Source organism: Macrotis lagotis, chromosome 6 (assembly GCF_037893015.1).
Source record: "Macrotis lagotis isolate mMagLag1 chromosome 6, bilby.v1.9.chrom.fasta, whole genome shotgun sequence".
Taxonomy (NCBI): Eukaryota; Metazoa; Chordata; class Mammalia; order Peramelemorphia; family Peramelidae; genus Macrotis; species Macrotis lagotis.
This window is the reverse complement of record NC_133663.1, coordinates 68,582,252-68,596,204: the sequence shown is the minus strand read 5'-3', so window position 1 is coordinate 68,596,204 and position 13,953 is coordinate 68,582,252. Positions and strand designations below refer to the sequence as shown.

Sequence of the window (13,953 nt, the reverse complement as noted above, 5' to 3'; positions counted from 1 at the left end):
GGCTCATTTTCATGGTTATGGCTCCTGCCTAATCCCTCCTTCTGTTTGCTCTTAGTCTTAGCAGTTCCACAAAGGAGAAAACTAGGCTGTCTCCAGAGTACTTCACAGCAGAGAAAATGAAGAAAGCCTATTACCTGACCCAAAAACTACCTGATCAGGTGGGAAGCCCAGCCTGTCCGTCCCCCCCCCCATCCCTCCCACTCCTCCTGAAAGCTCCCTTCCCCGTGGCCAGCCTGCAACAGTTCTCTGCCAGTATTGGACTTAATGGGCAACAGCTGGTGGGGTGGACAGAGCCATAAGCCTCCAAATCCAACCAATTCACTGTCTGACCTTATTCAAGTCACTTAGCTCCTCTGTGTGTTACCTCCCAAGACTGCAGAGGGAGAGGAAGGCAGAGGTGATCCCCCTCCCCCCCCAGGATCCCCACCCTGCACTGCTCTTTCCTGAGTAGGAGGCTGAGCATGAGGAACAGCCAGAGCCGAGCGGGAACCCTTGCCTGCAATCCCCAACCCCAAACCCCACTTTAACCCAATCAGTGCTGCCTCTCCAATGGAGATTAGTGTGCTCTGTTCCCCTATATAATCAGGCTCTGTCCCCCCATTCCTGGTTCTGCTTCTCGTCCTTTGTCCCTCTCTCCCCTTGTCCCTCTCTCCCTGCCCTGCAGTTACTGACACTGTCTCCCTCTCTTCTCACACACTGGGAGCACCAGGATTTCTATGCGTCGGTGCTGGACATCCTGACGCCAGATGACGTTCGGGTCCTTGTGGAGATGGAAGATGAGTTCTCACGCCGGGGCCAGTTTGAAAGGGTTTTCCCCTCTCGAGTGTCTGCCCGCTATCTCCGTTTCTTTGAGCAGCCTCGTTATTTTAATATCCTGACCACTCAGTGGGAACAGAAGTATCACAGTAACAAGCTCAAAGGTATGTGTGCTACCTCCTCTCTGGGGTGGGGAGGCAGGAGGGTCTGCAGAAGGGCCCACAGAAGGGCCCACATCCGTTCTCTCCCTCCTCTCTGCAGGGGTGGACCTGCTCCGGAGTTGGTGCTACAAGGGCTTTCACACTGGAGCCATCTCTGACTCTGCCCCCATGGTGAGTGCCACCATCTTCTGCTCTGGAGGAGTGCAGTCTAGACCCAGGGGTGGAGGGGAGTGGCTATATCCCTATTACCTCCAGAATCTGACCCATAATTGGTGACTCTCCTCTTTGAAGGGAAGAAAAGCTTCTAGACTTCTTGGGGTGCTTGCCTTAGGAATCTGATAGCCTTTTCAAAACTACCTACATACTTGCTGTTCAGGCTTGGCCTTTGTCTCACTGAGTAAGAAGGGAAAATCTTTGCTCTTTTGCCCCCCCCCCCCACCAGGCAGTGGGGAACCAGTATGTCAGGAATGTTTCTGCCTTCTCTAAGTTTGGAGACCCCACTCTTTTCTTTTGTTTCTAGTGGTCCCTGCCGAGATCACATATCGTCATGAAGGGTGACATCCTCCTCAACGCCTTCTGTAAAACAGACCTGAACAAGCTGGGGTAAAGGCTGATCAACAGCAGGATCTGGGCAGAACTTGGGGGATGAGCAGATAGGGGTTGGTTCAGTACCAAGGAATCAGAAATCTGGGAATGGTGAAGGAAGTAAACCAGTGGACCAGGCTCATCAGAATTGGGTCAGGGAGGAACTTGGAGAGGAGAGAAATCTCTTCTTAGCAGTGAAAACCTTGTCCTCTTCTAGCCCTCCTGGGACAAAAACCAGGAAATCCCAAATGACCCACGGCTCCCTTCTGTGACTCCTCAGCCTTTTCAGCACACAGGGGAACTGTGATGGCACTTTGGAGCCCTTGGTCTGGGGGGGGACCTGATTGTCTTTTCGGGGTTGCTTGGGAGCAGATAAAAGGTAGTTCCTTTCCAGAAAAAGGAAACTGACTCCAGGACTAGAAGATTTTGCTAAAATTGTCAGTAATTTAGTTGTATGACCGAAGCAAAGAGGGTCCTTGAGGGCAACAAAGCCATCTTGTGAAGAGAGAAGTCACTGTTTTCATGAAGTCTCATACTCGTCTTCTCTCTTTTGTCTTTCTTCCAGGAAAACCTCCCATTCTACAAAGGACAATGAGGATAGCACCCAAGACTCTGGCCCCTGCCCTTCAGTGTTACCTATGCTCAAGTATTCAGGGCAAGCTCAGAGACTCCCTATTTCCTCAACCCCCAAAACCAACAACAACCTTGTTGCCTCTGTGAACCCATGATCAGCTTCCTTCCATTAACCCCACCCCCTCCCCAAGAGCACCAGCGATAGCTACCTCATGGGAACCGGCCTGCCGGCCAGCCTGGAACCCCAACCCTGTCCACCCTGTCCCTGGTCAGAGTATTTTTGGAAAAGGTTGAATTCCAGAGAGGGGGTTTCTATGGGGCTTACAGGGATGGTGGGGTTGGGGAAAGGGTAAGGAGGGGGCTATGGCCATCTCTCCTGCCCCTTGCCCAGCTCCTGTCATCCCAGCTGAGAAGCAAACAGTGGCCATTGCAGCCTTATAAAGCAGGGTTTGATTTCTACCCGCAGAGCCATGTGTGGTTTGTTCTCTGATCTCAAAGCTGAACTCTTCCCTCATCCATGTTTTGGGCCAGAAAGCACCTTGTTCTTCTCCCTCCTGCCCCGTGTAATGGTTTGAGAATCCATATCAGCTTTTATCCAATCAGCATGTCAGGATATGAGGAGGGGACATTTGGGGGTCAGAAGGGAGAACATCGTGAATACAGCTTGCTTTTATTTTTTCCCCCTTTGCAATATATCCTATCATCCTCATTGTTCTCCTTTGCATTTTATCTTATGGGACTCTGGATCCCAACACATACATTCAGCCCTCATCATGCCCTCTTCTGAGAGAACCCCGGTTCTCTTTATTAGAACAAGCACTGGCTTATCAGCATCAGATCTGATATTTCTTCTGCCTTTAGTGAGGTAGGATCCCCAATAAATCCCAGCTCTTCCATCCTAAGTCTCGAGGATTGACACTAGTCCTTTCCCCTTTCTTTTCCTTTTCTGAGGAATACATCCATGTAATCCTCCTTCCTGCTTTGCAGAAAGGGCTCTTGCTACCTACTAGCAGGGAAATAATCAGGTTTCTTTCCCCATTCAGTGCCCCTACTCTGTCTTCCAATGCCAAAGTGGAAAACGCAGTAGGTTCCACAATGAACCTGTTGACTCAATTGTCAGGTCCCAGGAACCTCTCTGGTGTTCCATTCCACAGGACTGGCCTGGGAGGGATGACCCATTTCAGATGAACATCATGTCTAGATCTTCATGTACATAATTCCTACTCTCCCTTTCTCAGACTATTCTATCCAGTCCTCACTTGGACTCCCGGTTCACTCTTTCTCTGCCCATTGTCACTCAGAATTGATGCCATCACCCCATCATCTTCTGACTTGTCCATTATCGAAGCTATGGAAACCAAGAAATTTCCTTGGGGTTAAATAGGGACCTTCAGATGGAAACTAATATTCAATTTTGACCATAGGTTTTAGATTCAAGATTTAGCAGTGGAATCTAAAGAGCTTTTCCTTCCCTCATTCTAGAGTCACAGAATTTCCAGGTTGGAAGGGACCTTGGCAACCATTTAATTCTTGAACCTGGGAAAAAAAGAGAAGCTCTCTTGCTTTGCTTTATGAAACCTGATACTTGCCCAGGTAACCCACCTCACTTTTGGGTATTTTGGATAGCTCTGGTTGTAAGGAGCTGCCTCTGAAACTTTGACTCATATTTCATATTTTCTGCCATCTGCAAGTAAGAGCAAGTCTAAATCTTTTTTCCATATGTGGCAGACTTTGGTAAACTTTGATGGCAGCTGTCATTTCCCTCTAGGCCTTTTTAAAAATATTGTAACTTTTATAAAAATTTTCTTAATACTATGCCCCACCAATAGAATTCAGTCTTGCAACATAGAAATAAAGAACAAGCCTACCCCATTGACCAGGTTGGACAATATCTATCTCATCCACAGCTGCCACTTGGCCAGATGTAGGATGACTCTTCAATCAACTGATTAGTGATCAGTTTTGTTTAAATTGCTGTGACTGTTTTGTATATTTTTTTCCTTGGTTCTGCATTATGATGATTAACAACACATAGCTTAGAAATTACATGCTTTGTCTCTTTTGAATCTCAAAACTTAGTGAGGGGGCAGCTTAGTGGCGCAGTGGATAGAGCACTGGCCCTGGAGTCAGGAGTCCCTGAGTTCAAATCCAGCCTCAGACACTTAATAATTACCTAGTTGTGTGGCCTTGGGCAAGCCACTGAACCCCATTGCCTTGCAAAAACAAAAAAAAAAACCCTAAAAAAACAACTTAGTGAGGTAAGTACTCCTAGAGTTGTTCCCATTTTACAGATAACTGAGCTGCAGAAATTATGACTTGCCCTTGATTACAGATAGTAAATGTTAGAGGTGGAATTTAGACCCAGGCCTTCCTAACTGTAAATACCACATTGCTCTGTTTATCCAAATCATCCTACTTTTTGGAAGCATTTCTGAATTTTTCATATCAGTTACTACTTGCTGTGAAAGAATATTCTATCACATTTCTGAACAGACACTTACCTTGTTTTCAGTTTCTTACTAACAGAAACCTGTTAGGAATATTTTGTTATATGTTGTAGTAGGATGTCATGGTTATGGAATGTATACCCAAGGGTAGGATCTAAATGTAAACATCCTCAGTACTTTTAACCTTTCCTTTGAAGGGATGTTATAATGCTGCTCACCTCCTCGAATTTTTTTTGGATGAATCCAGGTATTTGGTGCCTTTACTAAATATGGCATTCAGAACTAAACAGTCCTCTTAAAAGGGTGTAAGACAACATAGTGGAGTTAATCACCTACCTTGTATTTAATGCCATGTCTCTTCTAATAAACGCTGGCAACTGTTCTGGGCCTAGAGTCAGCAAGATCTAGGTTCAGGTTCAGCCTCAGATACTGTGTGATCCTGGACAAGTCACTTAACTGCCTCAGTTTCCTCATCTTTAAAATGAGCTGAAGAAGAAAATGGCAAACTACTCCAGTATCTCTACCAGGAAAACTTCAAATGGGGTCATGAAGAGTTGTATGCATCTGAAATGACTCAGAGAGCTATTGAACATAATTTTTCTGTTTTGTGATATTCTGTTAACTTACATTGAGCTTTTATTTTAACCTTTTGAGATATTATGGGTCCTTGTTCTGTCAGGCACTGTGTTTGTTATCCTCGTTTTGTATCATCTGAAAATTTAAATTCATACTATTCATATCTTCATCCTAAGTTATAGAACAACATAGAAATATATAGAAATTGAGACTCAGATCACACTGCTCATAAAAATGTTTGTGGGAGAGATGTCTTATTGTCTCTAGTTTTAATCTGACTTCTAAGTTTTGCTCCAGTCTACCTCCAGCCTACCTTTCTAGCCAGATGTATTTCATACTATTTTCTTTTACATGGTTGCTTCTGTTGCAGCTAAGCTATATCATGAATTGCCCCCTCCCTCTCCCCAGCCTTGTCCTGCCATTTTTCACCTCATCCTCCATTTATGGAGGTGATGTATCTCCTCTACTGAGAATGGACTCCCTTAGTGATGCTAATGCTGGCCTTTCTCAGTTCTGTCTCTGGCCTGTCTTCAACTCAGATGCCATCTCTTCCATGAGATCATGCCTGTTGCCCTCAGATCTTGGTATCCTCCTCTTAATAATTTCCTAGAGCACTTTGGCTCACTTCTGATGTATAAGAAGCTATTATTTGCAATTTTGTATTCTCTGTACCTGAATATCTGCCATTCTCCGCACCCTCTCTCCCAAAAAACAATAGATTCCTTGAGGGCATTGATTTGCACAGAGGAAATACTTGACATATCTTTTAAATTATATCAATTCATAATTGTCAAAGGAGTCAAGTGCAGTGATTGGTACTATGGGAGCTACTTGAGCTTAGTAGGGGTGTATCTAGGCCCAGATGGAGAACCTCCCTATACTTTGAGAACTGACAACTGCTCTTTCTCTTTGGATTATTCTTGTGGGACTCTAAAACACATTGTGAAAGATGACCATCTTGGGTGAAAAAGGGTTGTTTTTCATGACTGAAGTTCAGGGCAGATTGGGAGGAGCATTTGATAATGTATGCAAAGAGTTTTTACAAATCTTCAAGGGCTATTATCATTAGGTTGTCCTCTTGCTGCTATTTTTGCTCAAACAAATCTCTCCAAGTTTTCTGAATTCCTCACATTTCTTACCGAGCAATAATATTTCATTATGTCCGTATAATGCCATTTGTTTAGCCACTTTGCTTTCAGTACTTTAATAGCACAAAGGGTTGCTATGAATATTTTGATATTTATGGGAGTTTTTCTTAATGTTTTTTATCTCCTTTGGGTTCTTGCCCAGTTAGTGTTGAGTGCTGGGGTCAAAGGGTCTGAAATTTGAGTAATTTTTCTCTCATAATTCCAATTCTTTTTGCAGAAGGGTTGAACCAATTCACAGCTTCTCTAGAAGTGCATTAATGTACTTGCCCTCTTTAGCCCCTCTGACATTGACTGATTTTTCTCTCTTTGTCAGATTTTCTTTTTTTAAAAAAGTTATTGTTATTTGTGTTTGTGTGTGGTTTTTTAACATCATTTCCATTTCCCAGTAATTTCCCCTCCCCCACTTCCAGAGAGCTATCCTTTAGAATAAGAGAGAAAAATGTAAAAATTGAGCAAAATTAATATGTTGGAAAAAACTTGACCTTCTATGCAGCTTTGCACATTCATGATCTCCTGCCTCTGTGAAGAAAAGCCAATTTGTGGGAGTTTCTAACTGAGCTAACATCACCACTCCTCTTCAATCACAACAACCAACCTACTAATCCAAGAATTTTTTTGCTGGATTACTTAACATTACTGCTCCCTTTCATTTTTTACTCACAAAACTATACTAATAGTAATTTTGGCTTCTCCAAAGGTTACGTTACCCAATAAAAAAAAGTTCTCATATGTGATACCTGTGGCTTGATGTTCCCCAAAGAGTCTGGACTGTGCTGTGAGATATCAGCCCCCCAAAGACAATATTCTCTCTTACTTACTATGTTTCCACCATGGAATTTTCTTAAGGGAAATCTCAAGAATATAGCACATAGGACTAGCTTGTGTCTCTTTTCCTACAGCTTTCACATGAAGAAATCAGTATTGCTTTGTTAGCCATACTAATCCAGATCACAAGCAAGTGACTGGCTTTGATGGTAAGTCCAGTTTCGAAGGCAATCTTTTTTTTTTAAAGTAGCTAGGGAACTGAACACATCAACAAAACAGCAGAGTTAAAGTTCCGAAGAAGCCTGGGCCAGATATTTGTGACATTTCCTCTGAGGAAAAACAAAACAAGACAGTTCAGTCTAGGTGAAAGTTTTTTTCAAGCTACTGATGATGTACAACCTGAAGGCGGGTGTAAAGAAGGTACGGAAGGAGGCAGCTAACCCCCACTAACCCTAACCTCTTTGCCTCAGTGGTGGTGAAAGATTGACAGTCCCCCAGACTTCAAAGAACTTACTTCAAGTATCTCGGCTTGGTAAGGAGGTAGGACATGGACATACATAGTAACAGAGAGTGCACATTCGTGATGTGCCTCTGAAGAGAAGCCAATTTGTGGGAGTTTCTGACTGAGCTAAAAGTAAACCAAATATTTGACTAACTGCTCCCTCTCATTTCCAAAACAAATATTTGATGATTGTCAGCGTGAGCTTTTCAATGTATTTGGTATACCCTTGGGAAGCTTTAGCTTAGCCCTCTACGTGGACCAGTAGGGTCACTGAACTTGGCTAACTAGGGAGCCTATTGCCCTCTGCTTCTATTAAGTTTAAACAGATATAGTTCTTTTTCTGATAATAAGAAAGTTAGATTAGAGTGTTGAGCCTTAAATTTCTCCAAAGGTGGTACCCAATAATAAAAGTTCTCATGTTTGGTACCTGTGATCTGGACATAGCATGCATGGTACCAACCCCCAAAAGACAATATTCTCTGGCTTATACCCCCACTATGGAATTTCAGGGGGAAAAAATACAGTACATAGGATTAGCTTATGCCTGTTTTCCCACAGCTTCCACATGAGTATTCCATATAACAGTATTGGGAATGGGATAGCCTTATTTTTTTCATCTCGCAGATAATCCAGGAGATATAAAGGACCCAGAGGAACTCATAAAGATGTGCAGAAAATAGAAACATTCCCATCCCCCCCCATAATAGATCATAAGCTTCCATGGGAAGTAAATTTGGGGGTTGCCATTCTAGCCTAACCTTCCTTAGATGTCTCTAAAACCTTTAGTAACGGAGAAGGGACCCCCACACAACTGGTGTCTCCCTAGCCCCCAACTCCATTTCCCAGTGGTGGCTCTATGGAAGTAAGCCTTGCACAGAACAATTTTGCTATCCTCTTGAGTGCATGTATCACTACTACTACTACTACTACAGTGAGTCAGTCCATAAGCAATAAGTGCTACTTCTGGCACAAATCACCGTAGTCAAACCCAGCCCAGAGTTGTAAGCAGAATGGGGAGAACTGAATCATGAAAGACAAACCTGATGTAGGAAGGCCTTTAGAAACTGGACTTTGAATAGAAACTAGGACGAAGGCACTCCAGATGTGTACAGAGCAGGAGGAAGGCAATGGCTCACCAGCCTCCAGGTAGATAAGGGGCCTCCAAGGGCCATCCAGGCCAGTGGAAGCAGAAAGTGACTGTCCTTTTGACAACTCATGGCAATAACATGGTCCCTTGGCCCTGGCTTCTCTGAGTTGAATGCCCTTGTCTGATGGCCCATCTCTCAGAAGATATTCCATAGTTGTCCTTGCCTGGGTGACAATGACCTATGAGGGGCAGCTAAGAGGCACAGTGGCTAGAACACTGATCCTGGAGTCATGAGTACCTGAGTTCAAATGCAGCCTCAGATACTTAATAATTGCCTAGCTGTGTGACCTTGGGCAAGTCACAACCCTATTGCCTTGCCAAAAAAACAAAAAAGACAACCTGTGGTATACACATAGGAAAATGTCATGGAACTAGGTTGAGTTTAGTTTTCCTAAGTTAATCTTTCTTTGCAACTTAGAAATTATAAAGTTGCTTGCTTTGCCCAACAACTGATAAAATGGGTTGTCAACTTTGGTTTATGCACAAAACTAATTAGAACTAGTTTCAACTCAGGGTAATTGTATCCAGGCATATTTAATTTCTTTCCTAAATTTTTAACTAGCCACACTCTGTAGTTGACTGACTGTGGGAGTCATATTTGAAGGTCTTTTCCCATTTCCACTAATTAGCATTTATCTAGCCCCTCCTTTGGGCCAAATCCCTATTTCTTAGGGTTCACAGGACTCAAATTACTCTGGCTCTTTAATTGGCCAAGCCTTACTTGGTCATTGTTTGGGCCCTGACTAGCTCAAAGTGAATATAAATGTTTCTGTTTTGGCCAGAAACGAAGTCTTCCCCTTCCTAAGTGATTTTTTTTAACTATACAAAAGAGGCAATTCTTTTTTAAATTTTTAGTTTTTTCAATTAAGCATTGTTTTTTCTTTCCCCTCTTCCCTGTGTTGAAAAAAAAATCTTTGTAACTCAATTATTAGTCTGTTTTACTTAGGACTGCTCCTAGCTCCTACCCTTAATCTACCCTGGTTCTTATTCCTTCCCTTTTCCCATCCCAATTTTCTTTCCTCTTTTCCTGTTGAGTAAGGCATTGCCTCAGTCAAGGTTTTCCACTGCATCTAGTGCCATACCCAATCATCATGATCCATATCTGGGCACTGGACCAAAGATGATTCTGAAGGAGAAAGTGAGCACAGCCCCCCCCCCCCCCCAATCCAATATATAGCCCTTTTGGCAAAGGTGCTCTTGGCAATTCAGACATCTCTCATAGGTTAGAACTGATAATTTGTCTTCAGACACTCCATATTTTGATCCACAGAGCCGTAAACCTATGCAGTAAATTCTCATCTTCTACAGTAGACCTGGTAGTTTCCAAGTACTTTCTGAAGCCCCTGTCTTACCAGTAATTGTAAAAGGATGCCAGTCCTATCAAGTAATCACTCCTACTTCCTTATTCAGAGATAGCCCTTAGTGAGGGACTCAGCTTTACCTAGGGTGTATGGTTAAATTTTCCAGACTTCTGAAGGAATTTTGCAGATGAGTGGTGAAGGACAAAGATAATGAAGTGTGTGTGTGTGGGGGGGGGAGGAATTATTGTCTCAACCACATTTTTTCCTATTTACTCCAGATCCTTTTGAAGGTGTGATATGTTTCCTTTTAGATGAAAGGTCTTCCCTTTACATTTGTTTTTTTAAATTTAATCTTTAGTTTTTTCAGTTAGCAAGCATTTTCCCCCTTCCCTCCTATTGAAAAAAAGAACTCTTCATAACTCACTCACCTTTATTGGTTTGTTTTTGTTTAGGACTACCTCCCTCCCTTAATCTATCCTTGCTCTTAATTCCTTCCCATTCCAATTTTCTCTTTTCCTGTTGAATGAAACATGTTTCTATACCCAACATTATTTATACACACATGGGTGAGTGTGTGGAGGGAGTATGTCCTTTCCTTTATGGGATAACCTGTGATTTTTCTGCAATTTATACTATATTTATTTTGTTTGTACACAGTTGATTACATTTTGTCTGTCCCATTAAGCTATCAGCATCTTAAGAGCATGAATTATTTTTTGTTTTGTTTTGCTTATGCCTTTCTTTGTATTTCCAACACTTAACAGTGTCAAGTATATGGGAAGCTCCTACTAAATGCTTGATTTTCTGAGTTGTTAATTTGATTTTTTTCCCCCAAAGATCAGCTTTCTCTCCCTCCACCATCCCTCCCTTTGCCCTCCATTGAGAAAGGAAGAAAAACAAAACGTTTGTTACAGTCATGTATAGTTTAGCAAAACAAATGTTTGCATTGGCTGCTTCTCAGAATGCTCTGAATCTATCATTTCTCTACCAGGTGTTGAGTGTGTTTCATCATGAGTTCTCAGAAATTGTGATTGGTGGTTGTGTTGGTTAGAATTCCCAAGGTTAGTTTTTCATTTTTTTTCAGATAATGTCTACCTTTTCAACCTACCACCCCATTGAGAGTACAAGAAAAACAAAACTCATTACAAACTTGTATAGCCAATCAAAACAAATTTCCATGTAGACCATGGCCTAAAATAATGTTTATCTTGTTCTGAGTCCACATCTCTCTCAGGAAATAGATTAGTCCTCTGGAATTATATTTGATCATTTTTCTGATAAGAGTTCAACACAAAAGTAATCCATTGCATCTGTGCATCTGTTCATCCATTCCCCAATTTATAGATACCCCCTCAGATTCTCATTCTTTGTCACCTAAAAAAAGATGTATAAGTATTTTTTTACTTCCTTAAAATTTGTTTTGCTTAGGACAAATTACTTCCTTAATCTACCCTTATTTTCCCTCCTTCTTTCTCTACTTTCCCTTTTATTTCCCTGAGTGCAATATATTCCTGTTCCCTAAGCTTCCTTTCCCTTCTTTTGGCTTTTCCCCATCAGCAATGTATTCTTCCCCCCACCCTTTCCATTATTTTCTTATGATTATCAAAATATTACAGAAGTACTACCAGACCTTATTTAATTGGACTCCCTCTGTGAACCCTGATGGCAATAAAGATTAGAGGGGATACATGAATCATCTCCCCATTGTTGAATATATGCAGTTTTTCCTTGTTTAGTCTATTATTAATTATTCATGTTTCTCTTCAGCTTGTTTTTGTTTTTACATCAGAAATGCCTGGAAGTCCTCTCTCTTTAAATAACCATTTCCCCTGTCTGTGGCATTATTCTCAGTTTTACTAGGAAATTATTCTTAGTTGCAAAGACATCTTTTTGCCTTCTAGAACATTGCATTGCTCATTCTTTGCTTATTTATAGTGGTGGCTACAAAATCATGTATGATCCTGATTGTCACTCCTCAGTCCTTGAATTCTTCTTTTCTGTTTACTTTGCAGTATTTTTTCTTTGACCTAAAATATCTAGATTTAGAGTGTCATGTTCCTGAAAATTTTCACTTAGGGGATTCTTTCAGGAGATGATGGTAAGATTATTTCTATTTCCACTTTGTCCTCTAGTTCTAAGAGATCTGGACCTTTTAAAGATTTCTTGCATTATGGTATCTGGGTTCTTTTATTAGTCATGGGGTCCAGTAACTCTTAAATTATTTTCTCCTCAATCTGATTTCTAGGTCATGGGTTTTTTTCCCCTATAAAATACTTTGAGTTTTCTACATTTTTTCAGCCTTTTGACTTTGTTTTAATTTTGTTGTTTCATGGAGACATTGGCTTCTATTTGGTCCATTTGAATTTTCAGGGAATTTGTTGCTTGGGCAATTTGTCGATTTCCTTTCCAGTTCTTTTTTCTATAGTCCTCTTTCTTTTAATTTTTTTCTTTTAACACACTCATTTCATTCACACAATAACATTTTAAACTCTTAATAAGCTTTTGTTTCATTTCTTTCAAGAACTTTATTTGAGTTCAGTCCCAAGCTGTGTTTTATTCTGACTCAATCCAAGTAGATGTTTTGCAGTCATTCTTTTCTTCTGTGTCGGTGTCTTGAGTGCCCATACCACCAGAATAGCTCATTACAGGAGATTCTTTTTTTGTTTTCCTTTTCTTCCAGCCTAGCTCCTGACTTTGGATTTGATGTTAAAGCTGAACTCTGCCACATTTCTGGAAGGAAGATCTGTGCTGGTCTTAAAGGTTGCTTTTTTAAAGGGGTATTCAGTATTGTTGGAGTGTTCACAAAGAGATCTGATCCAGGGCAGTCTGCTAGTTCTTGATGTAGGTTTGGTCTATGTAAGAGTAGCCTGCTATTGAGTAGACTGTCTGTTGATTCAGAGTAGCAGAATTTGAACTGAGTCTTTCACCTAATTATTCCTTATAGGCTGGGTTAGATATTTGAAGTAAGGTTCTGCTTTGAATTTGGAGTCTAAACCATACTACTGCAGCTACTGGCTTATGAATTCCCTTCTTTCTCCTAATATAACCTAAGACTTCCCTACCCAGGAACACAATTTCCTGCATAGGTCCCCTTGAAGCTATGGTGTTCCCAGGAGTTTTTATTTTGACTTTTTTGGGTTTTGGTTTTTTTTTTTTTTTGCAAGGGTTAGGTGAATTGCTAAAGGTCACACAGCTAGGTAATTAAGTGTCTGAGGTTGGATTTGAACTCAGATCCTCCCAACTCCAGGACCAGTGCTCTATTCACTGTGTCACTTAGCCACTCTATTTAAAAAATTTTTAGAGGTAATCTAAGTTATACTTTCACTTTACCTTCTGATTCTTAAAGATCTGAGTATTTTTTTAAAGAAAGATTTTATTTATTTTGAATTTTACAATTTTTCCCCTATCCTTGCTTCCCTCTCTCCCCCCACCCCCCCCCACAAGAAGGCAGTCTGTTAAGTCTTTCCATTGTTTCCATGGTATGCATTGATCCAGGTTGAATGTGATGAGAGAGAAATCATATCCTTAAGGAAGAAAAATAAAGTATGAGAGATAGCAAAATTATATAATAAGATAATGGGTTTTTCCCCGAAATTGAAGGTAATAATCTTTGGTCTTTGTTCAAACTCCACAGTTCTTTCTCTGGATACAGATGGTATTCTCCATTGCAGACAGCCCAAAATTATCCTTGATTATTAAACTGAAGGAATGAGTAAGTCCATCAAGATTGAAGCTCTGAGTAATTTTTTTTTTTTTTTACCAAGTACAAAATCAACATTTATTGGTCACCTACAATGTAGCAAGTGTTGTACTTTAGTACTCAGGATACAAAGTTCCTGAAGTTATGGAGTTTACATATTTACTACTTCCGAGGAGCAAACTGAATTACATCAGGAATAGATAAGGCATGGTTAAAGTCTTAGTTTGGAAGCTGTTTTATTGTCCTTATCTATCTGAAGGTCAGGTCAGGATCTTTTTTTTTTAAGAAAAAT

General features: G+C 41.1%; 1 protein-coding gene across 4 annotated transcripts in view; it reads left to right on the top strand.

The window, feature by feature from the left end:
* The window catches only part of TTLL4 (tubulin tyrosine ligase like 4), a 49,513-nt gene extending 35,794 nt beyond the window's left edge, over positions 1-13,719 (top strand). For all 4 annotated transcript variants that reach the window (XM_074191343.1, XM_074191345.1, XM_074191344.1 and 1 more), the window contains 5 exons: positions 56-158; positions 710-920; positions 1,018-1,088; positions 1,438-1,520; positions 2,068-13,719. In XM_074191343.1, coding sequence (XP_074047444.1) covers positions 56-158; positions 710-920; positions 1,018-1,088; positions 1,438-1,520; positions 2,068-2,230 — 631 coding nt within the window. In that variant the 3' untranslated portion in view covers positions 2,231-13,719. The remainder of the gene's footprint in view (positions 1-55; positions 159-709; positions 921-1,017; positions 1,089-1,437; positions 1,521-2,067) is intronic.
* Positions 13,720-13,953: the final 234 nt, after the last annotated feature.